At 41.7% G+C, this 25,700-nt stretch overlaps 2 protein-coding genes across 2 annotated transcripts in view; one reads left to right on the top strand and one right to left on the bottom strand.

Annotated features, from left to right (window-relative positions):
• Positions 1–25,700, top strand: part of LOC309388775 (complement factor H-like) — a 499,219-nt gene that overhangs the window by 188,235 nt on the left and 285,284 nt on the right. The window lies entirely within an intron of this gene.
• LOC309388776 (complement factor H-related protein 1-like) lies at positions 193–24,476 on the bottom strand. Its single transcript, XM_081946397.1, has 9 exons — positions 24,345–24,476; positions 21,308–21,481; positions 18,470–18,658; positions 11,039–11,227; positions 10,452–10,634; positions 5,025–5,201; positions 3,252–3,434; positions 1,925–2,121; positions 193–1,256 (listed from the first exon to the last, which is right to left on the bottom strand). Exons 1-9 carry the CDS (start codon positions 24,406–24,408, stop codon positions 1,251–1,253), a joined length of 1,362 nt encoding a protein of 453 aa, XP_081802523.1. The 5' UTR covers positions 24,409–24,476; the 3' UTR covers positions 193–1,250.

The raw sequence follows: 25,700 nt of genomic DNA, 5'->3' as shown, positions 1-25,700 counted from the left end.
AAATCAACTCTTGGATTTAATGACTAGGACATTCCCAAGGAAACACCAGATATATAATACATTTTTGCATTGATCAATCAATCTATTCAATTTAATTCAATCTGAATTAAAGAATCTGAATCTAACAGAATGATTAAATGGTACATAAACATCATCAATGGAACATTTTTCTAGAGACCCACATGAGTATAGAGTGTGGCAATATTCTAGTCTAAATCTTTTCTATGAAAGCTTCCTTAATTTTCATCAGACTTGTATCTCCAGGTGAGTTGCTAATTCTTGTCAAAATGCAATAACAATGGGGAATAATCATTCAATAATCCTATCATTTCATAAAGGACTGGAGACTGGCGTTGAAACCATTTCCTAAAATCTTGCTAAAAATCTGCAGAGATTAGTCTGGGCAGTTGACCAGAATCAACACTGACACAAAGGTACAGAACAAAACAAAAAAACTTCCCTAGGCTCGCAATTAATAATTTGCTATTCTGCTTTCCTAGTCAAAAATATTCTGACTTTTGTTTGCACATTTATAGAATTCATGGAATGTAGATAATGAATTCATCTATTCAAACTGGAAAGTCACTTTGGCTGTAGTAACAAGGGCATTGTTCAGCTATCACTGTGATTGAATGGGGCTTGTACCTATTTGTTATTTTCCCATGTTACACATCAGAATAGCAGAAATCCATTTGGCTGAACCTCCCTCTGATTCTGAGCATCAAGGTATAGTATGCTAACTCCAGAGCAACCCAAGGAAGACTAGACTGCTTCAGGATCTTGGATTGGACTGTGAATTGGAGAGTTTATTGTATACCTCTGTTTCTTTATAAAATATATTACAAATTGTTTGGTGAAAGAAACATTTTTAATTTATTTTTATTTTTTTAAAGAACTCAGCACTTCTATAAGCTAAAAATACTAATTACAATTATCTATTTTTATTGTGTTAAGATAGCTTGCTGACTAATCATTCAGATTAATCAAATGTTTACAGATAAAATGTATATTAAAAATAATCCTCATTCTAGATGGCTATTAGATGTATATTAAAGATAGTCTATAGACTTGTTTTTAAATATTAACTTTTTCCCAGTTGGTAATATTTGGTTTCTACAAAGTAGACTTTTATGTTCAGATACATTGTTGATAGCTATAGACAATACAGTTTAATGTGGTCATATTTCAGGAGAATGATAAATGATTTCTGACATTCATCTTCTGGTGTACATGTTCTGTTGTTCCTTCAGTCAGATCTGTAAAATACAATGTGAAGAATGAAGAAATAAATTTGCACCTCTACATTTTATATAATTCTTTTTTAAACTGATAGATCTTGATCTACAGCAAAATGCAGCCTTATGATATTAAATTGATTCCATACACGGGCAAGAAGGCTCTGAAATGTCAGCATTTCAATTTGTTAAACCAATTACTTAAAATTACTCAAGTGACTCAAAAATTGTAGATCATTCTGTCACTGGGCAATATTCTCCTTTTTTACAATAACATGTAACAAATTCAAAGAATGTTTATTAATTCTTGATATTTTAGGATATCAACTGTGACAGTCAGAATGATCCCAAAGCCCAAGATTTTAAAAACAGGAGTGGGAAAGTCGATGTTACCAAACTTCAATTAATCCTCACAGGGGATACACTTGAGAAAAGATAGAATACAAATGCACTGAATAAACAAACTCTCATTATTCTCAGACAACACAGTCCAATAGAAGGATACTGGGAGCTGTAGTCCAGAATTACCAAGAAAGCCGAGTTGCCTTAGAATCCATTATATCCACAATTTTAGCTGCCTTTAAAATATTTCAAGTGAGTTTTAATGCATAGCTATAGATATATAGGTATAAAGATATAGACAAGGTGAATATTGGCGAATTAAAGTATTTTTCTGAAAATATACATACAGGAATGCAATATGGATAGTCAAATTTCCCATCCATACAATTAACTCTTAATGGTCCACTAGCTGGATGTGGTTTATAGCCTCTTAAACATACAAATTCCACTACATTTCCATCTTCAGAATATATTTTATCCCCGTTGTACCATCTCAGCCTTATATTATGTTCTCTTATGTCTTCTTCACTTGCTGTACAAGCACCTGCAAAAAGGACACAGATCAGATGAAACATAAAAAGTTTGACACTGAAGAATTCCTTTGATAAAGAGATTAATGTTTAGGTTAGAAATTCTATGTTGCAATAGGCTAAAGTGATTAGAGATCTAAGTAAATGGATCCCCCCTTTTTTGGTCTCTTATGAACTAATTATGAACTTTTGGTCTCTTATGAACTAATTATCAGTCAAGAACTAAACCTCTTTTAAGCAAGACAATGTTACATGTGTAAAAGGAAGAAGAAAAACATTTTAGCCCCCAATAATTTTAGTTCCCTAGAGATTCATCTAATCCTATTATTCCAAAAGAGCCCTAGTGGATTGTTGGGAAACATGGCTTTTTGTAATTTTTGTTCAAGGAATGATTGATTGATTGATGAGAATGGCATATTGGTGATGATGGAGGGCCCTGTATTCTTATCTATGAAATAATAAGAAAAAGAAAAATTACGTACTGAAGTCTAATAAACTAAAACTTCAATTTTTTTCAATCATGCCACCAACGAAAAAAGAGTCTGTTATGAAATGTAGCTTAGAGAAAGCAGAATTTCACTAGGAAGGTTTCACAAAATAAGGGCAACATTTGTAAATGGCAAAAGATCTTGTACAAGTCTCTATTATGAAGCAGTTTCTCCCTGAGAAAGTTACTTTATAATGGGTCATAATACTACCACTTATAATTCAATAACAAGAAAGTACAATATCTTCTGCAGTTGTGGGTTCTTACCAGTTCGGACTGGTTCAGTCAAACCGGTAGTGGCATGGCGGCAGGGGTCGTTGGAACTGACAGCAACCCAGGCCTAACATGCCCCTGAACCGGTACCCTGGTCCATTCTGCCATCACCGGCATGTTTCTGTGTATGCTCAGAACAGTTTTCAGTCAACTGCACATGCCCAGCAACATGCGGTGGGGGCTTGTGCAAGCAAAGCGAGCAGCGCATGTGGAAAACATCCTCTCAGTGAACTGGTAGTAAACCTGTTAGGAGCCCACCACTGATCTTCTGGCACTAACATACTAACATAATAGTTCTGATGTCATTAAATTTATTCCCTTCCCAAAATGTAATATTTATCTATAAAGAATAAATCAATAAAGAATTATAGATATTACTTATACCTCTACATGTAGGTGTTTGTGACCAACGGCCATTTTGACAAGTTACTCTTGGAGAACCTTCCATTGTATAGAAATTTTGGCACTGATAAATTACATTTTCAGACTGTAAATAGATTTGCTTGGGTATGTCCACAATGTCTCCATTCTCCACAGAAGGTGGGCGTCCACATTTTCCTTCAATATCTATAATAGATACAGAATCTGTTGAGCAACACACCTCATGATGACAAATATGTCAGTGGAGACACATAAATACACATTTTAAGCATATTCATAAGAAACTATATTCCAAAATTACACTAATTCTTATTTTAAAAAAGCAACAATATCATTAATTGATAGACAGAAAATGATTATTAGTGTTGTCCCTAGTGTTGTCTTTCAACTTTAGAAAATATAGTGTCATTACTTTCTTAATTACTTAATACCTAATGTCAGATCTGTATTTAAATGAATTAGAATTGCTTTGGGATAAACGGCATTGCCCCACAAGGTGTTCTTATTTTATTACTCATTTTCCATTAATAATTGTTAAAACTCTGCATTAATAAATTGTGTAGTTATATTGGATATTGTGCTATCCATGTCAGTATTGAAGTGATTAGATAGTTTGCAACACAATAAAAGCAAGACTAGAAAAAAAACATTTAAAAATTATAAACATTAAAATTAATAGAGCTTGACTAAAACTAGGAACCAGTACATAAGCATCACTTGGGTGGGATTTTTTCTTAGTCCACTAATCACTTCCAGTGTAAAGAGCTCCATCATGGCCCCAAGCCAGTTGGCTAAGCCAGGCTTTGAGACAAATCCAGAAGGCCTAGAGCAGGGGTATCAAACTTGATTTCATTGACCTTGGAGGGCAGAGGGTAGTGGTGGGGAATGGCTGTGGGGTGGGGGTGGGTGAGCGTGGCCATGGTGGCATGGAACAAATGGTTATAAGTTAGGGACTCCCCTTATTTTTGAGTTGTAGCCTGAAGTGGGTTCCTACTGGTTTGGACCAGTTCAGCCGACTAGGTAGTAACTCGGCCTGCCACGCCCCCAAACTGGTTCTCAGCAGATCCATAGGTGCTGCCATCTTGCTTTTTTGCTTCTGCGCATGTGCAGAAGCATTTTTTTTTTAGTACTGTGCATGCAGAGTTGTTTGCAGATATTTTCAGGTGAAGATGAAGGAAATACTTACCTGGGTTTTCTAACTAGTCTTTTTAAAATTCCAAAGAGGATTTTGTGTTTGGGATAGTAACTGCTATATTTCACTCTCAAATATTTCCATCTCAGACATTGCTCAACTATAAAACACTCTTAGTTTCCTTTCCTTAAGAGAAGCAATAAAACTTCATTGGGGAGAGTGGTAAGGCATCACTATAGTAAATTAATTTTTACTTTTTTAAAACCTCCTTATGGCTTCAGTTAGTCCTTCTAACTCAGCCTTTGTTGAGGGTTTTGAGGCATGTGATGCCTTCTCATTGGAGCAATGGAGAAGGGTTGGTGATACCAATCAAAAGGTAGATCATACATCTTACCATATAACCACTCATTACATTGTGTGTGTGTGCCCACCCCCCGGTGGCCTGTTTTTCACTGGCAAAGTGCTGCAAGAGGCCGTGGTTCATAATACTATAGCTTCTAAGTCCATTACAAGTCAGTAAAACACCTCCTGACACTAACATTCTCACACAGCAGCTCTCATATCATGAAATTGATTTCTTTCCCAAAGTACTATTTTTGTTTATAGAGGACAAATTTATACAGAATTATAGATATTACTTATACCTATACATGCTGGTGTTTGTGACCAATGGCCATTTTGACAAGTCACTCTTGCAGATCCTTCCATTCTGTAGAGATTTTTGCACTGATAGGTTACACTTTCAGACTGGACATAGGTTTCCTTGAGTATCTCCACAATGTCTCCATTGTCCACAGCAGGTGGATGTCCACATCCTCCCTCTATATTAGATAAATAATCCATCAACAATCCTGATGGTACACACACAAGTTTTAAGCATATCCATAAGGAACTACACTGCAAAATGCTAAAACTAATTCTTATTTTTTAAAAGCAACAATGTCATATAGCTTGTTTAACTAATAGGGAGAAAATGATTACTACATTACCTTGCTATTATTTTTCAACTTTACAAGGTACACCATCTAGTACAGGGGTTTTGAACTTGATTTCATTGAGGGCAGCATCAGAGTTGTGTTTGACATTGGAGTGGATGTCGCCAGGGGGCATAGTCATGGTGGGCATTATTGAGGTGGGCATGGCCAGGGCTGGGCTGACACGGGACTCATGTTGGGGGGGGCACCTATGGTGGCCAAGTGCTCACCCAGGACTTCCCTGAGACTCTCCCTCACTCTCATAATAAACTTCTTCCTTCCTTCCTTCCTTCCTTCCTTCCTTCCTTCCTTCCTTCCTTCCTTCCTTCCTTCTCTTCTCTTCTCTTCTTTTTCCTTCACACTTCATTCTAATTTCTTCTTCCTTCCCCTCTTGCCTTATTTTTCCTTCCTTGCTCTCTTCCCATCTTTTATTCTTTTTCTTTGTTTTTCCTCTTTCCCTTTTTCCTTTCCTGTCCCTTTTTGCATGCTCAAATGCAAAAGGGGAAACATTTCTCCTTTTGTTTTGTTTTTTTTGCACAGTCACTCATGCCCTAGTGACTTCTCGCCTTGATTACTGTAACGCTCTCTACATGGGGCTCCCCTTGAAATGCACCCGAAGGCTCCAGCTGGTCCAGAATGCAGCCGCGCGGGTTATTATGGGGAGTACTAAGTACTCCCATGTAACACCTCTCCTGCGCGAGCTGCACTGGCTACCTGTGGCCTTTCGGGTGCGTTTCAAGGTCTTGATTGTCATCTTCAAAGCGCTCCATGGCTCGGGACCTAGTTATTTGCGGGATCGCATTCTACCCCATACATCCCTGCGACCAATCCGCTCTCACAGAGAGGGCCTCCTCCGGGTACCATCCGCTAAACAGTGCAGGCGGGCGGTGCCTAGGAGTAGGGCCTTCTCTGTGATGGGCCCAACCCTCTGGAACGACCTCCCCCCCGATATTAGAACCACCTCTGATCTCCGCTCCTTCCGTAAGAAACTCAAGACCCATCTGTTTCGAGTAGCAGGTCTGGCTTAATTACAACCATAATCGTAACTGCATTTAACATCTATTCAAACCTTCCTGGATGGCTTTTTAAATTTTTAAATTTTATATTGGGGTTTTAATGGGTTTTTAAAATTGTTCTTAATATTTAATTGGTTTTGGGATTTTATAACAGACCGTGTGTGTGAGTTGTTTATGTTGCGTGTCTTATGTCTTATGTCATTTTATTGTTTTGATTACGAATGGTCTGTACACCGCCCCGAGTCCCTACGGGGAGAGGGGGCGGTCTATAAATTAAATAAACTAAACTAAACTAAACTTTTTAGTTTCTTTTGAAAGCTCTCTGTCACTGAAAATGGGGTGCTGGGAAGCCATGTGAAGCCTTCCCCGTACCCCATTGTTGCTGGCAGAGGCATCGTGGGCCTGTCCTTTTTCTATTTCCAGGCTGTCCCTGCAAGCTATATCTAAGCACCTTGAATTTAACACCCCTGCTCTAGTACCTTAGTCAGATCTATGATAAAATGGATAGCAATTACTTTGAGATAAATGTGATCTGCCCACAAAGAGTTGTTGATTTTATTACCCACTTTCTATTAATAATTGCTCAAATCTTGCACAAATAGAATGTGTGTTAGAGGATCCTCTAAAGCCTGGTATGAAACTTATTGAGGAATTGACAGAGTATGGGAAAGTAGCAGGTCTAAAGATAAATATGAAAAAGACTAAAATGTTGGTTAAAAGTATAATCTTTATTTTCATTGCACTTAAATACAATGAATTAGGACATCCGAATTGAAAGAGGTGTTAGCGAAGAAATTGGGTATTCAAATTGTCAAAAAAGTGAAATGTCTAGGTATACATTTATCAGCGAGGTGTGTGTCCATCAAAGAACACAACTATATTAATTTGATCAATAAAACTAAGAAAAACTTAGAAAAGTGGAAAAACCTACAATTGATGGGTAGGATCGAAGTCATAAAGATGAACGTACTGCCAAAATTTCTTTTTCTGTTTCAGAACATTCCCATTAAATTAGAAAAAGGAAAATACATCAGAGTTAGATATATTCAGAAAAACGTTGGCCTATGCGGAAGCAGATAGGCTCACTCTTGAACTAAAAAATAAAGGGGAATCAGAATACTTTGAAGTCTGGAACAGATTGTATTATTGGCATAAGACAAGGTGACAAGACTGGAACAAAATATCTGAACATGTTCTGCTTCCTAAAAAACATTTGTCCATTTTGACCCTGAACTCCTCACTGTTCCTGTAATTAACCAAAACCAAAACTGAATGCAGTATTCCAAGTGTGGCCTTACCAAGGCGTTAATACCACTTTATAATGCCTTGGTAAGGCCACACTTGGCATACTGCATTCAGTTTTGGTCTCCATGATGTAGAAAAGATGTGGCAACTCTAGTGCAGAGAAGAGCAACAAAGACGATTAGGGGACTGGAGACTAAAACATATGAAGAATGGTTGCAGGAACTGGGTATGTCTAGTTTAATAGAAAGAAGGACCAGAGGAGACATGATAGCAGTGTTCCAATATCTCAAGGGTTTTCACAAAGAAGTGGGAGTCAAGCTATTCTCCAAGGCACCTGAGGATAGAATGAGAAGCAATGGGTGGAAACTAATTAAGGAGAGAAGCAACTTAGAACTGAGGAGAAACCTCCTGACAGTTAGAACAATTAATCCGTGGAACAGCTTGCCTCCAGAAGTTGTGAATGCCCCAACACTGGAAGTCCTTAAGAAGATGTTGGATAGCCATTTGTCTGAAACGGTATAGAGCAGCAATGGCGAACCTTTTTTGGCTCGCATGCCACAAGTGGGGGGAGCGCAGGGGGGGCATGTGCGGGCGTGCCGCACCCATAATGCAACGCGCGACCCCCCCAGTGCGCATGCACGCACAACGCACGACCCCCCCATTTTTATATGCTTTTTTCGCCTTCCCCAGGCTCCAGAGGCTTTATAGGAGCCTGGGGAGGGCGAAAGGAGCCCCCCTGCCCCTCCGGAGGCCCTCCGGAGGCTTCAGGGACCGTCCGGAGGCTTCCCTGAAGCCTTCAGAATGCTTAAAACGACCCTCTGAGTAAACCAGAAGTGACTTCCGGGTTGCTCGGAGGGTCATTTTAAGCATTCCGAAGGCATCAGGGAAGCCTCCGGACGGTCCCTGAAGCCTCTGGGGGGGGGAGGCTTTTTTTGCCTTCCCCAGGCTCCTATAAAGCCTCTGGAGCCTGGGGAAGGCGAAAAATAGCTTTTAAAAAGGTGAACTCAGCTGGCCAGCGCGCGCATGCGCACTGGCCAGCTGACAGGGCAGCGCCTCGCGTGCCCTGACAAATGGCTCCACGTGCCGCTTGTGGTACGTGTGCCATAGGTTCGCCATCACTGGTATAGAGTTTCCTGCCTAGGCAGGGGGTTGGACTGGAAGACCTCCAAGGTCCCTTCCAACTCTGCTATGGTATTGTAATTAGACTATTTTTCATGAAGGCTTTGGGTTACTTCTGGGGGAGGCATCTACAAGGAGGGAGGGAGGGGGCACATGAGAAAATCAGTGTACTTTGAATATATTTTCATTTACAGTGAAAACAGATTGTTGATTGAGAATGTAAATGATTTGAATGAATCTTAAATGCATGAATGTTACAAGGAGTAATATTATGCCAAACAAATCTTATTTCATTCCTTGACAAAGTGACATGGCAAAATGCCATGGACATAGTATATGTGAATTTCAGTAATGCATTTGACAAAGTAAACCACAGTAGGTAAACCACCTACTTCTTGATAAGCTAGAAAAATGTTGGATAGACAGCATCACCACCATATGCAACTGGCTAATAAAACACACTCAACATGTAGTTCTTAATGGAACCAAGGCTCTGTCTTAGGCCCAGTACTCCTCAGCATCTTCATAAATTATTTAGATGAGGGGATAAAAGGAGATCTTATCAAATTTGCAGATGACACCAAGCTGGCAGGAATAGCCAACACCCCAGAAGATAAATCCAAGAACCAGAAGGTTCTTGACAGACTTGAACATAGGGTGCTATCTAACAAAATGATATTTAGTTGAGAAAAATAAGGTTTTACACTCAGATAAGAAAAACCAAATGCATAGGTATAGAATAGCTGTAACTGCAAAAGGGATCTAAAAGTCCTAGCGGACATCCATTTAAATATCAGCCAGGAGAGTGCCAAAATAGCCAATGCAGTCCTAAGTGAATTAACAGAATTAATGCTCAAATTAAAACTCAGAATCAAGCTCACGGGAAGTGTTAGTACCACTTTATAATGCCTTTATAAGACCACACTTGGAATATTGCATCCAGCATTGGTTGCCACAGGTTTGTAGTTGAGACTCTAGAAAGAGTGCAAAGAAGAACAACAATGATGATTGGAGGACAGAAGCTAAAACATCTGAAGAACAGTTGCAGGAATTGGGCATGTCTAGTTTATGAAAAGAAGGACTAAGGGTGATATGACAGCAGTTTTTTAATATTTGAAAAGCTGCCATAAAGAAGATGAGATCAACCTACTCTTCAAAGCAACTGAGGACAAGACAAGAAGCAACGGATGGAAACTAATCAAGGAGAAAAGTAATCTAGAACTAAGAACTGACAGTGAGAACAATTAACTAGTGGGATGGTTTGCATTCAAAAGTTGTGAGTGCTCCATCACTGGAGGTATTAAAGAAGAGATTGACAGCTGTTTGCCTGCTTGGGCAGAGGGTTGAACTGGATAACCTATAGGGTCTCTTCCAACTCTGTTGTTTTGTTAATCTGTTATTCTTTCTGTGATCAGATCTATCTATCCTCTCAAGCCCAAAGAAAGTCTGTAATGGTGTAGTATATACTGCCATGGACAGGGGGTTGGATTGCATGACCTCCAAGGTCCATTCCTATTATTCTATGTTCTATATCAAACCCTCAAATAGTTAAATCGGAAACAAAAAGGGAATACATATTATTAATGGATGGCAACCAATAGAGCAGCTAGGTCAGTGGTGTCAAACTCAGATCGTCACAGTGGCATCATGTGACATTATTTAAGCACAATAAGCAATTTCAAGTCAGGCATTTTTAGCAAACATTCCTAAAACTTACCTGGCAAGGCACAACTTGGAGCAGGTGACCAGCCATTTTGTGTACAAGTGGATGTTGATTCCTGGTTTGCAGGAGAATATCCCTTATCACAAACAAATGCAATACTTTCACCTTCTATGTACTTGTTCTGGTGATGATGAATGAAGTGACCATGATAAAAACTTAGAGAAGGATCACATGTTTCTAAAAGCAAAAAAGAGCAACTTGGTTTCAGCATTGATGGTTCTTGGAAGACTATTCATACTACGCATGATATCTAATTCATAGAGATGATAAGATGTAAAGAGAGGAGGAAGCTGATGAGGAAGCAGCCTATTTTTCTACTTATGTTTTATAAAAGACTCAGCTTTTATATCTCTCATTTAAGGTTTTAGTACATATTCTTTTGCAAACTGTGGGCTCCAAAACAACCTTTAGGATCCCTTGAGAAGAGACAGCAGTGGAAGCATCACCCCAGCAGGCAGAAAAACCCAAGAACAGGCTGAAATCTCTGTAGAATGTTACTTCTTTAAGGTTAAAGCAAGGTCAGGATAGCATCTCCCTGGCCTGTTTTGTTTATATTTGGCAAAGGGGAAATAATTACTTACGGAAACACTTTGGTTCTGGTTCAAAGCGGGAATTGGTGCACGTCACTGTTTGCCATGTTCTCTGCTTGCTTATAGGCAGAAAACCATTAAAACAATAAAACCGAAATGTTTCTCCTTCCCTTTTTGGAAATTGTTCATCATGATTTTCCATTCCTCCATTTTCTATACCGACATAATCACAGCCCTTTTCTAGAAGAAGAAAAAAAAGTAAGGCACCTCCAAAATTCTGAATATTCTATGAGTTCGATTAATTTGCTTTATTCTAGAAATAGAAACATGCAGTAGCTAAAATAGAAACATGCAGTATCTCATCCATGGAATTTATTGTCAGCAAAAGCAATTGCTGTGCCATTTACTGATATGAAAATATTACTCTGTGGATAGCCTACATTAATGAAAGAGCAGCCTTTTGGGAAAATTCTCAAGGGTGCAGAGTGCGGTTTTTGCATTAATTGAGCCATGAAATGGCCAAAGGATATGTCTTTCATTGTACAACTCTTTTTTTTTTCATTTCTGCTTACAGAAGCAATTAGGCGTGTTAGATATTTGCATAAACTGCTGTAGTCTCCACTCAGGTCCGCCACTAGGGCGGGAACAAGGGGTTGTTCTGATTGGATGGGAGGTCTGCCAGATCCCTATAAAAGAGGACCTGCACGACCCCATAGCAAGCTGGATCACTACTACTACTAAATAAAGAGCTGTTGTTGACACTATCGTCTGGAGTCTGTTCTCTTGTTGCCCGAATCTAACATTGGCGACGAGGATGGGATCGAGAGACAGATAGGACGAAGAGCTACCTCCAGAATCTACGGATCCAATCCAGCCCCGGAATTCGGCGGAAATTCCGGCAGCCATCTCAGTGCAGCAAATTCGAACGCAAGACAAGATGGCGATGCACGCTCCACCGACCCCATACAACCCAATCACCGAGCATTGGGAATCCTACATGCTCAGATTCGAATGCTTCCTCGAGGCAAACGATCTCACGGCAGTACCGGACTCCCAGAAAAAGAACGTTCCTGAGCTACTGTGGGTGAGAGGTCTTCGAAACGGCCAGGGATCTCTCTGAGCCAACCCCCATCCAGGCGGTAACATGGACGGCGCTACAGCAGACACTGCAGACGCATTTCGCGCCAAAACCTTCCCGCCATATTCGCCGGCAGGAATTCAACACGAGGAACCAGAAGGCGGACAAATCCATCAATCAGTACGTTGCAGCACTTCGAAAAGCAGCAACGCATTGCAAGTTCAGGGACCTGGACGAGCAAATCCTGGCATGCCTCATATGCGGGTTAAAAGACATTTCGTTGCAAAAACGATTGTTGGCCAAATCCAACCTAAACCTGCAGATTGCGCTAGATGAGGCAAGAGCTTCTGAATCAGCGGACAGATCTGCTGAAACGATACAACGCGGGTACAGCGCAAATCAGCCAGGAGCCAGACAAGCCCGGGTGCATCATGAGGCCACTGATCAAGAAACCGAGGACAGCGAGTACGAAGACAGCCATCGCATGCGCAGCAGTCACACAAGACCGGCGCGAAAATCCGAATTCCGTTTGCTGCCCTGCGCAAGCTGCGGAGGAAATCATCCCCGGTCTACCTGCCGTTTCAGGAACGTTGTTTGCTCGCATTGCGACAAACTTGGACACATTGCGAGAGTGTGTTGGAGCGAAGTCCCTGCCACACAATGGCAGCCTCCAACGTATCGCCGACAGAAGCCCAACCCAGGGGCTTGGCGGAAAAACAAAGGGCGCCCAGAGAGAGACCCAAGGGAGTCAGCCGAGAGAGAGTATTCCCAGAGAGCTGAGAGAGAGTATTCCCCGAGAGCTGAGAGAGAGTATTCCCAGGAAGCCGAGAGAGAGTATACCCAGAGAGAACCACTGAGAACCTATCTCACAACGATAGGTCAGGTCCGCACAAAGCGGCCTAAAAAGCTGAAACTCACTGTCCTCCTGGAGGACTCCCCTTGCGAGCTTGAAGTCGACACGGGATCATCCCTGACCATCATCTCGTGGTCAGCGATGAAAAAGGCGATTCCAAACCTTAAGAAGCGCCAACTGCGAACACCAGACATCCTGCTTCGAGACTACCAGGGGAACAGGGTCCCCATCGTGGGTCAAGGCACGTTTCGAGTCCAGTTCAAAGACATCATAGCCCAGCTGCCCGTGACTGTCGCCAGCGTGCCATTACAGAGCCTCCTGGGACTGGATTGGTTCGAAGCCCTGGGGCTAGAAGTTACCGGAATCAACGCCGTGGGTAACAGCAGCGCTGAAGGGATTTTTAAGGAGTTCAAGGATGTGTTCAGCCCCGGCCTTGGTAAGTATGTGGGAAAGCCAATATCATTCAATTTGGATCCAAATGTGCCGCCAATCCGGCTCAAACCTAGAAGAGTGCCTTTTGCGCTCCATCCCAAAAATGATAAAGAAATCGATAAGCTCGTAGAGCAAGGGATCCTTGAACCGGTGGATCACGCACGCTGGGAAACCCCAATCGTGACCCCCGTTAAGCCAGACAGGTCAGTCCGTATCTGCGCGGACTATAAATGCACAATTAATGTCTCCCTACAACAAAGCGCATATCCTGTGCCCGTGGTTCAACACCTATTGCACTCGTTGGTGCCAGGAATTTTTTTTGCAAAATTAGACATGGCACAAGCGTATCAGCAGCTGCCAGTGGATAGCGCTACGGCGGAGGCCCAAACCATAGTGACGCATAGGGGTGCTTTTAAATGCAACCGGTTACAATTCGGCGTAAGCATCGCTCCGGGATTGTTCCAAAGCGTCATGGAACGGCTTTTGCAGGGCATACCAGGAGTCGTCCCCTACTTCGATGACATCTTGGTGTCGGCTGCAAACGAGGAGCAATTATTGAAACGTGTTAGGACTGTTTTGACTAGAATTCGAGAAAAGGGTCTCCGCCTAAAAAAGGAAAAATGCCAAATTAACGTGTCCAGCGTAGAATTCCTGGGTTACAGAATCGATGGACTGGGAATACACCCCACATCGAAAAAAATTAAGGCCATTCAGGACGCCCCCACACCATGAAATCAGACCGAGTTGCAGGCCTTCCTCGGTCTTCTTAACTTCTACAGTGTCTTTCTCAGACAGAAAGCCACCGTTGCTGAGCCGTTACACCGACTGCTAGCCAAGAACGCAACATGGACTTGGGGTCATCCCGAGGCTGCCGCCTTCGCCGCAGTCAAGCGCCTACTGACGACCGACTGTCTACTGATCCAGTACAGCCAAACCCTACCACTGGTATTGACCTGCGATGCATCACCTTTTGGCGTCGGCGCAGTACTCAGCCACAGAATGCCAAACGGGAACGAAGCCCCCATCGCGTTCTACTCAAGAACTTTGTCTTCGGCGGAACGAAACTACAGCCAACTGGACAGAGAAGCGTTAGCCGCTGTGGCTGGAGTCAAGCGTTTCCATGAATATCTCTACAGCCGCAATTTCGAACTTATCACAGACCACAAACCATTGCTGGGTCTTTTGGCGGGAAACCGCCCCACACCAGTCTCCCTCTCCCCGCACATGACCAGGTGGACTGTTTTCCTGGCTGCGTATTCCTACAAACTGGTATATCGACCGGGTTCCACGTTGGGGCATGCAGACGCGCTCAGCCGCTGCCCGCTACTGGAACTGTTAACCGACCCCACTCCAGAAATACTAGTCCTTTTGATTGACAGGGCCAGTTTCTTCTGTGGACGTTGCGAGGTTTTCTGCTAAGGACAACGTAATCAGACAAGTGCAAACTTGGGTATGGAGGGGGTGGCCCAAAGGGATTGTGGGACCCGAATTCAAACTGTTTTTGTCTAAGCGTGATGAACTGTCGGTTTTAAAAGGTTGTTTATTGTGTGGGGATCGAGTTGTTGTACCGTACAAACTGCGGATAAATGTATTAGAGGCTTTGCATGTTGGGCATCCAGGGATCATAAGGATGAAAGCATTAGCTAGGAGTTACGTTTGGTGGCCAAACATGGACAAGGAAATAGAGGAATGGGTAGCCACTTGCAATCCGTGCCAAGAATCCAGACCAGCCCCCCCTGAAGCGCCCGCTACGGAGTGGGACAAACCGAAAGCACCCTGGTCGCGAATACATATCGATTTCGCAGGGCCAGTGCAAGGGCAAACGTTTTTAATAGTTGTGGACGCATACTCCAAATGGTTAGAAGTAGTCCTGATGACTTCAATCACGGCAGAGGCGGTCATCAAGGTACTACGGCGACTTTTCACCACGCACGGCCTGCCCGACCTCCTGGTCTCCGATAATGGACCCCAGTTCACGGCCATGCAATTCGAAACATACTTAGCGAGTCAGGGAATTCGGCATGCCCTCGTCGCGCCATTCCATCCGGCATCGAATGGACAGGTGGAAAGAATGGTGCGCTCTGCAAAAGAGGCTCTCGCTAGGATGGGCCCGGGTGATTGGCAAACACGGATCGATCATTATCTTTTAATCCAACACATTACCCCTAGTGCCACGACGGAAAGGAGCCCCGTGGAACTCCTCATGGGTCGCCGGTTAAGGTCTCACCTAGACCGACTACACCCAAATTACTCTGCCACATCGCCCCCAGACTCTACAAGCAAAATTCGGAACTTTAGCATAGGGGATTCAGTATACGCCCACAACTATGCAGGGGGGACACTGTGGATTCCGGCAAAGGTAATAGGTATCACCGGTCCTCGTTCCTACTTGTTAGAATTGGAGGACGGCAGAAATTGGAAAAGACACATCGACCAACTCCGAGGTCGCCTAACGCACTCCAACCTACGATCATCGAATGAAGAACTCATCCCGTCAGAAAGACAGCCGATGCAACAACCCGAATCTCCCTGCACAGATGACTACGGCACCGCAGAGCCTGGAGTGGAACCTGAGACCAACGAAAGAGCGGAGCAGCCTCCCAGCGAGGGGAACCTACCATCCCCAGCCAGGGCTACGGAATGAAAAGGACACTCAGATCTCACGCCCGTTCCGGCACAACCCGAACTTCGCAGGTCCACCCGAGCAAGGCAGAAACCGGCATACTTACAGGACTTTGTCACTAACCGGAACACTCCATCTAAGAGGGGAGGGGTGTTAGATATTTGCATAAACTGCTGTAGTCTCCACTCAGGTCCGCCACTAGGGCGGGAACAAGGGGTTGTTCTGATTGGACGGGAGGTCTGCCAGATCCCTATAAAAGGGGACCTGCACGACCCCATAGCAAGCTGGATCACTACTACTACTAAATAAAGAGCTGCTGTTGTCACTATCGTCTGGAGTCTGTTCTCTCGTTGCCCGAATCTAACAAGGCACTTTTGTCCAGGTCCCATCATTACAAAAAGATCTCTTCTGGCCTTCCATGACATAATACTTTTGGCATCTGAATTCTACTGAAGAGCCAGATCTGTACTGCTGCTCAGATAAAGGAATAATGTTTCCGTTCTCAATCCTGGGTGGATCCTCGCAGTTTTTTCCTGTTTCTATTAAATAGAACCAATAGGCCAGGAAATGCTAGATAAAGTGGATACATTCCTTAAAATAATAATTACAAAGAAATTGATTTAAAATTATTGCAGATTCTGGCCTTTTTCCCCAATAAAATCAGATACTTACTAGCTATTTTTAAAGTGGAATTATTTCATAAGCAAGTTAAGTATTTGTGAAACTTCGGCATCAAAACACTACCTACATTCTTAACAGAGCTACAATGCACTCACTCTTCAAACTGAAGAAGCTTCTTGGATGAGAAGTGAAACATCTTCAAGGAAAAACAAAGAAAGTCCAATAGCCTTTTGAAAAAGCATCTTTAGGACAATATACCCAACTGCTCACAATCTATTTCTCTCTCTCCCTCACTCTCTCTCCCTCTCCCCCCTCTCTCTTCATTCATATTATTTTTGTTCTATGTTGACCCAGGTATTGACATAAATATATGATGTAAGGCAGTGACATGCGGTGAGGTTTATGGCTGGTGAGGCTGGTGACATCATTAGGAAGACGGGGAATGGGACCATGTGTGCAGGAGGCTGAGGCAGCCTCAGCCTCCTGCACACGTGGTCCCATTCCCCGCCTTCCTGAGTCAACATGAAGGGGACCACGGAGCGTGCTCCACGGTCCCGCGGCTCGCGCTCCGCGGTCCCCTTCATGTTGACTCAGGAAGGCAGGGAATCGGACCACGTGTGCCTTTTCCCTTTTCCTTTTTTTTTTCTTTTCATGATGAGAGCGGTGAGGCTCTGCCTCCCCTGCCTCCCCTGACTGCACGTCCCTGACGTAAGGGTAGGTAGAAATGACATTGGGAGAAACGAAAAGAAATGCAGCCGAGGGAACTATCAGATAAAAGATAACTTAGCCCACATCAGGAATAGGCAGTTCAGAAAAGCAGTTCAGAAAAGACCCTCCCAGATTCAAGGGCTGTAAAGGCACAGGATTACAGGATTCTATTGATGTAACTATAGAAAATTAGAATTAGCTAATCTGATCATTCATCCTATGTGGGTCTACCTTGCAAGATTGACCCATAATCACTCACCATTAAAGACCGTAAAGGATAATATTCAGTTAAATTAATAACTACAAATAAATACAGATAATAAAATAAATGCATGGTAATATCAGTAATTCTAAGGCTATCATATGTAGACATTTCAAATTTTATATATTAAGGTTTCACTTATTTTAAACAACATGCTAACAATTTACCGGCTTATTCAATTGATACTAGTTTCTGATTATTTTATAGGTATGTTTCTTAGCAGAAATTTTTCTAAGACGTTGGAAATGCACAAGATTTAGGCTTCCATCTACATATAAATGATGAAGGGGCAGAGTGACAATGTAAAAAAAAATATTCTGAACTAATTTTTTGTATAATAAAAATTATTGTAACAATCTGAAAATTAAATATCTGCAAATAAAGAATAATAAAATAACCTTCATCACCTAAGTGTTCTGGAACCTATGGAATTATTAAATAAAATCATAATCCCACCCAGTTCCATATTAACATTGACCATATGATAAATTCAACCAACCAATTTAAAACAAAATATATTTTTCATCAGGCAAAATATGGAACTCCTTTAATGATATGGCATCAGCATATTGTATGCAACCTTTGCAATTTTTGAAACATATTCTTTGCCTACCAATTTTATGCATATCTTCAACCACATGGAATCATAGTTCTTAGCTGTAGTTCAAGATTTTGGATTGAACCTTAGAAACAATTCAGGTGTTTGGGAAAATATGCTTCAGGTTTTTTATTTTAGAGTACAACTACTAAAATTCCAAGAAAAGATGTGAATTATTTCCGTGAAGATTAAATCATTCTTAAAAGAATGGGACTTTAGAAGCAAATGTTCATATTCATTATGTTATCTAAATTGTTTTAATTAGTTACAATCCCAGAGGAATCCATCATATTGACAGCATGCTTACCAGAGATACATAATGGGAAATCCATGTAACCATCAATACACTTTCTGACTGATGGATCCACAAGCACATATCCTTCATTGCACTGAAATTGTAGGCTCTGATTACTTTGAATAAGCCGAGCTTTTCTTTGACTCCCAAACACAAACAAGTTTTTTGCCTCTAGCCATCGCCTTGAGATACTGCAGGGTGCTAAAAAAAATAAAAATAAGGTAGATCTTCTGAAGGGAAGTAATTTGTTCATTGGTTTCCCTCATTTCCACTACCAAGAAAATCAGCCTGGTTTGTAAATCACAACTGATAGTTCCAGTCTAAAATATAAGAAACCAAGTTATAGCACACATACACACACATAATATTATATATACACACACCCCTGATGTGTGTGTGTGTGTGTGTGTGTGTGTGTGTGTGTGTGTGTGTGTGTGTGTGTGTTGCAGCATAGGTCTGGAATGCCTGGGCCATTGAGGAGAGCGAGTGCAGCATCCTAGAGCAGCAATTGTTTGAGAGGTCAGTTTCTTCGCAGCTTCCTCTGGAAAGCCAGTCGTGACGTTCACCCTTAAGTGGACCAATGGGGGAATGCCTGATGGATTTGGAGCAAAGGGTCAGGATTGTAGACAGGGTGGGAAAGAGGAGTGCGTGACAGGGGAAAGGAGAGGGCAGGAGGTAATCAGTAGTCTGTCTCTCTCTCTCTCTCTCTCTCTCTCTCTCTCTCTCTCTCTCTCTCTCTCTCTCTCTCTCTCTCTCTCTCTCTCTCTCTCTGTGTGTGTGTGTGTGTGTACAGCAGTAGGCCTATGAAAGGAGCACAGTAGCACCATGAAGGGAGCCGGATTAGGTCAGTACAGAGGCCTTTGATTGAGTACGCCATGGCCTAAGCAGATTGCCCGCTCCCACCTCACCGCGGTGGCCCAGTCTCACAGGGAACAGCTTCAGCCTGTGTTCCTAGGATCATTCTTTGCTCCAACTGAGGCCTAGGCCTAGGACAAAATCAAGCTTTGCTTTAAATACTTAATTTGTATAATATTTTACTTTATCATTTGTATAATGTACTTATACTTTTAAAAGCTTGTTAAAAATTGCTTTGATTTGACATTATAGATATAATTCATTCTTTTTTCCTGTCTAATACAAGATTGGGATAAATAAATACCTGGGCAATGCCAGGTAATCAGCTAGTTAATGATAAACAAATTATGATTCTGCAATAGATTTTAGACACATCACAGAGGACTGACTTGTTGGAGAATGCACAAACAGATGGTGTTGTATGTATAAACATTATAAGTTTATTTCAAGCTAAGAACAAACAGTCCATCTCAGAATCTTCTGCAAAGACCTTTTGAGTTGACTGAGTTGTAATGGGACAAAGTTTCAGACACCTGGAGTAATCCATATTCTATTGAAGTATGATCCAAAACTTCTCGGCTTATCTAAGCAAAGATTGCTTTCCTTGATTTCACTTTTTTTACAATTTTATTTTATTCAAAAGATTAAAATATAAAATTCAAAAGAGAAAAAAATAAACAAAGACGAAACTAAACTAGACAAAAACATTTTAAAATGTAAATTAAAAAAGGACAAAAGCACATATTATATCCCCTCTAGATGAACACTGACAAATCTATTGCAACAATAATAATCCCCCCCCTTACAAAGCAGGTCCAGAATTTATAAGCTTGTACATCTATTTGCAATCCAATTGATCTTCCATATATTCCATATATGAAATAAAAACTTTTAATAGGTTAAACAACAGCAAAGTTAAAATTCAAACCACTCATATCAACTGATTTCCTGGCTCATTCAAACAAATTGGGGAAAATGAGACACCATTTCATTTTTCCAGATTTCAAAAGAAGCTGACACCAGGACAGTTTTGGCTTCAGTATAGAGCAGTGATGGCGAACCTATGGCAACCATTTGTCAGGGCACACAAGGCGCTGCCCTGTTAGCTGGCCAGCGCGCATGCGCGCGCTGGCCAGCTGAGTTCACCTTTTTAAGAGCTATTTTTCGTCTTCCCCAGGCTCCAGAGGCTTTATAGGAGCCTGGGGAGGACAAAAAGAGCCTCCCCCACCTCCCCGGAGGCTTCAGGGACCGTCCCTGATGCCTTCGGAGCGCTTAAAACCACCCTCCGAGCAAACCGGAAGTAATTTCTGGGTTGCTCGGAGGGTCGTTTTAAGTGTTCCGAAGGCTTCAGGGACCGTCTGAGGCTTCCCTGATGCCTTCGGAGCGCTTAAAACGACCCTCTGAGCAACTCGGAAGTCACTTCTGGTTTGCTTGGAGGGTGGTTTTAAGTGCTCCAAAGGCTTCAGGGACCATCCGAGGCTTCCCTGATGCCTTCGGAGCGCTTAAAACGACCCTCCGAACAACCCGGAAGTCACTTCCGGTTTGCTCGGAGGTTGGTTTTAAGCGCTCCGAAGGCTTCAGGGAAGCCTCCGGATGGTCCCTGAAGCCTTCGGAGGGCCTCCAGGGGTCGGGGGAGGCTCCTTTCGCCCTCCCCAGGTTCCTATAAAGCCCCTGGAGCCTGGGGAGGGCGAAAAAAGCATGTAAAATGGGGGATCGCGCGTTGTGTGCACGTTGTGTGCGCATGCGCACTGGGGGGGCACGTTGCATTATGGGTGTGGCACGCCTGCACTCGACCCCCCTGCGCTCCCCCCCACTTGTGGCACGCGAGCCAAAAAAGGTTCGCCATCACTGGTATAGAGGGAAAACCTGGATCCAAATAAAAGCTACTTCTCAAAAAATTGGTCAACTGAAATTCTTCTCCTATTAGACTTCTATTGGATGAATTCCACATTTTCTCCCAGGTTTACACTAGTCACAGAAAATATGATGGCTCACCCAAGCATTTTGGTGGATGAGGTGTCCATTCTTGTCCATTACACTGAATCCATTCAGGTCCTTCCAAGACATAGGAAGGGTCGCACCTGTATTGCACTTGGTCATTTTTCAGGTACTTGGCTTTCGCAGAGCTCACAATTTCCCCAAAGTCAATCTCATCTGGTTCTTCACATTCTGAAATTATATTTACATTAAATTATTCAATAAGCTTGCTCTTCCTATCTATTCTTATGCGCTGTGAGATAACAAATTTCCCTCTTAGATAATTAGTTCCCACTTTTGTCTAAACTAGTAAACCAATACCTGCTACACACTTAATCCACACTACAGGTAGTCCTTGACTCATTGCTTAGTGACATTCTAAGTTCCAAAGAGGATATTTACAACTTGGATTTGAAGTTCTGACAGTTGCCCACCCCAATAGTGACACGACTACACTTTGGACATTAGGCAACTTCATTGCATTTATAGAGTCCTGCAGTCACATGACCCTGTTTTATGTCACTTTTGCCAAAAATAGTATTTGCTTCCAGTTTTTATCATTCCCCTGCCCTTAGTGAATCATTGCTTTTCTTAACAACTATGGATTTGCTTAATGACCATGGTAATTTGCTTAATGGACAGTACAAAAAAGGTCATAAAATTGGGCCAGTCACTTTAAGATCATAACAAGTTATGATCGTGATGAGTAGGATCCATATGGGTCATAACTCAAGGACTACCTACAATATGCAAACTTCCCTTGCCTAACCTAAACAAATTTGGGGATAGGAAGGTAGAGAGAGGTTCAATGGCTATCAAAATTCCCCCTCCCCACAAAGCATTACATTTATATGTGATTCTATGGAATTTCATTCTTGCCAGTGCTTTGACTTATCCTGGGTGGTCCTGGAGAAATGTTTGTGACAGTTTTATGTATTGGATTTTCATGATTAAACCTTTCTCCATTGTAATCACTCTGTCCTCTTTCATCAGCAATATCTGACCTTTTTTTTTTTTAATCCTGCCAACAATTCCTTTCCTAGAGAAATTAAACCATTGCTTACTAGTCTTGGCCTTGATATTAATTTCTCAATGCACATTATCTGTAGTTTGCTTCTTTTTATCAGGTCTAAATGCTGTCAGCTGAGAATTTATTCTGTAATTTTTAACTCTCTTATCTTGTTATTCCCTTGTTTTTTTTTTCTTTTCTTTATGTTTTAGCGATATGGAACATAGTAGGGCTCGAAGAGAATACAATACTGTGAGAGTATATACACACAGAGACACACAAATATTATACTGTATAAAGAAAACAAATATACATTTCAAATCAGCCATGCTGGGCAGAATTGGGAAGAAAATAATTGTAGAATAATTGCCTCTAACTCTTCAGCTAGTGAATTTAAAACAGTCTGAAATTGGGTAGCATTCACAACTTCTCATGCCAATTAGTTACCAGTTAATTTTACATTTATTGGGAAAGGAATACCTTCTATATTCTCTTCAATATTTTAAGGTCAGTTCTCTTTCTTTTCCTTCATGACTTTTGCAACCATTAAACACAATGATGAATATATGATTGGCTCAAAAGTATGGCTATTAATATTAATGTCAGCAAATATAGCCTTAGCTTCAATATCTTGTCAATATTATCATCCTTGTCAATATAAGTCTTTTAACTTTTAACTTTAACTTTTATTTGATTTATAAACCACACCCTCTCCCCGAAGGGACTCGAGGCGGTGTACAGTCATAATAAAACACAATATAAATACATATAGATACATATAGATAGAGGAGGCGACATACAAACTGTACAATAATAATTAAAATTAAAAGCAATATTAAAATCTACCCCTAAAAAACTACCCCAGAATAAAATAATTGCCAGGAGGATAAAGATGGGACTATAAATGGGCTAGGCCAGCTAATTGGAACAGGTGGGTCTTGAGTTTCTTACGGAAGGAGCGGAGGTCAGTAGTGGTTCTGATATCGTGGGGAGGTCATTCCAGAGGGTTGGGCCCATCACAGAGAAGGCCCTACTCCTGGACGCCACCCGTTGGCATTGCTTGGTGGACGGCACCCGGAGGAGTCCCTCCCTGTGAGAGCGAATTGGTCACAGGGATGTATGGGGTAGGATGCGATCCCGCAGGTAACTAGGTCCTGTGCCATGTAGTGCTTTAAAGATGGTAATCAACACCTTGAAACGCAGTCAATATTATAACCCTTGTCTTCTCGTGAAGGATACAATCATTGTGAATTTAGATATCTACTAAATTCTTTGCATTTATCCTGATATAAACCCAACTGAATTACATCTCTATACTTTCCATCACTCTGACTTAGGAAGCCTCATCTTAAGCATGGTAATCACTTGGTTATTATTATATCAAGTTCTTTATTAACCGAAACAAAGACTCTTAAAATGGGTGTGAATTATAATACCAACACAAAGTATTTTGCTATTAACAAATCATCTGCTAAAAAAATCTTATATTTGAAAAGGGGATTGTGTCAGGGGAAATTTTTCACCCTGAGCTAATGAGGTCTAGAAATCGACGGCTTTTCCAAACAGCATATCCTCAAGAAGCGAAAAATAAATTTAAAAAACCCGAGAACATGTTCTAATGAAAACAAACTTTAATATGAAAATAAAATGAAAATAGAAATAAAACAAATCTATCTAATTGTTACATTTTGGCAAGAACAAATGTTGCCCACCTTCTTCGGCAGACGAACAGAAGATCAAAAAGGAAAGAAGTCTCTGGAATGTGTGATGTATTATAAACGTGTTAAGCATGCGCAGTACATCACTTGCTGATAAGGGCTTATGACCTGCGCAATAACTTTTTCAGTTCAGCTAGCAAACAATTAACGCAGTGACAGATTGCAATTATAAATCTGGTATTACAAATGTCCTGAAAACCACAAATGAAAAATGGAACACTTTGATTTTGCCAAAGTAACTGGTCCTTTAATGAATGCATCAGAAACTATTTCCCTTAGTAACCCTTTGGTTTCTTTTCTTAACTTACCATTTCTTTTCTTAACTTACCATTTTGAGAAGAGCAGTCTGGCCAGAGAAGAAAAGAAGCAACCAGGAGCAACCAGGCCTTCATAGCTCTTCAGGTAATCTCCCAACTAGTAACATTCAGTTCAGCACTTTGGCTATTTTGTCTGATTTCTCTGAACTACTATTATCCCTTCCTCCTTTATACTTTTTATTACGGAACTTGTGAAGAGGAACAAGAATATGACCTCGATAGCTAAAAGAGGACTTTATGAAAGTTTTGTGAACTTTGTATTGCAATGGTAACAACCAACAAATTAAGCAATAGTTCATAATTCAAAAAATGCTCCCAACTCTATAGAAGGGGAAAAAAACCACTTATATTCCAGCATTAATAAATTCTAAATCTTCCCAAAGTCTTCAGTAACAGAAGTTAATGGTAAAATTATCATACATTACTTTTATGAAAAATTATTGGCTATGGAAAACATTTCTCATTCTTCCATGTCTTAACACTGTATTTTTATTGTAAATCACCCAGATGAAAAGGACAGTGTAGAAATTTGATTATTAAATAAATTACATTTGATATCTGACATATCTATTTTGGTGGGATGAAACCCATGAATAGAATATACAACGGGAGAGATTTAAATTATTTAAAAGAAACAGACCTAATAAAAGGAGGTGGAGCTGGGCTATATATAAAAAACAACTATAGCTCAACAAAAATGCAACAGTATAATGGTTAAAAACATTTTGAATGTATTTAGGTCAATATAAAAGGAAAAAATAATGATATTACCATAGGTCAGTGATGGCGAAGCTATAGCACGCGTGCCACAGGTGGCACGCGGAGCCATTTGTCAGGGCACGCAAGGCGCTGCCCTGTCAGCTGGGCAGCGCGCATGTGCGTGTTGGCCAACTGAGTTCACCCTTTTTTAAAGCCATTTTTCGCCCTCCCCAGGCTCCAGAGGCTTTATAGGAGCCTGGGGAGGGCGAAAACAGCCTCCCCTGCCCCACCGGACGCCCTCCGGAGGCATCAGGGAAGCCTCCGGATGGTCCCTGAAGCCTTTGGAGCGCTCAAAACGATCCTCCGAGCAAACCGGAAGTGACTTCCGGTTTGCTTGGAGGGTCGTTTTGAGCGCTCCGAAAGCGTTAGGGAAGCCTCCGGACGGTCCCTGAACCCTTCGGATCGCTCAAAACGACCCTCTGCTCAGAGGATCGTTTTGAGCGCTCCGAAGGCTTCAGGAACCGTCTGGAGGCTTCCCTGATACCTCTTGAGGGTGTCGGGGGGCGGGGGAGGCTGTTTTCACCCTCCCCAGGCTCCTATAATGCCTCTGGAGCCTGGGGAGGGTGAAAAAAGCATGTAAAAATGTGGGGGGGTCGCGCCTGTAGTGC

The sequence above is a fragment of the Natrix helvetica genome (assembly GCF_964273705.1).
Source record: "Natrix helvetica genome assembly, chromosome: 3".
In the NCBI taxonomy this organism is placed as follows: domain Eukaryota; kingdom Metazoa; phylum Chordata; class Lepidosauria; order Squamata; family Natricidae; genus Natrix; species Natrix helvetica.
The sequence above is the reverse complement of the archived record's forward strand: the minus strand, read 5'-3'. Positions and strand labels throughout refer to the sequence as shown.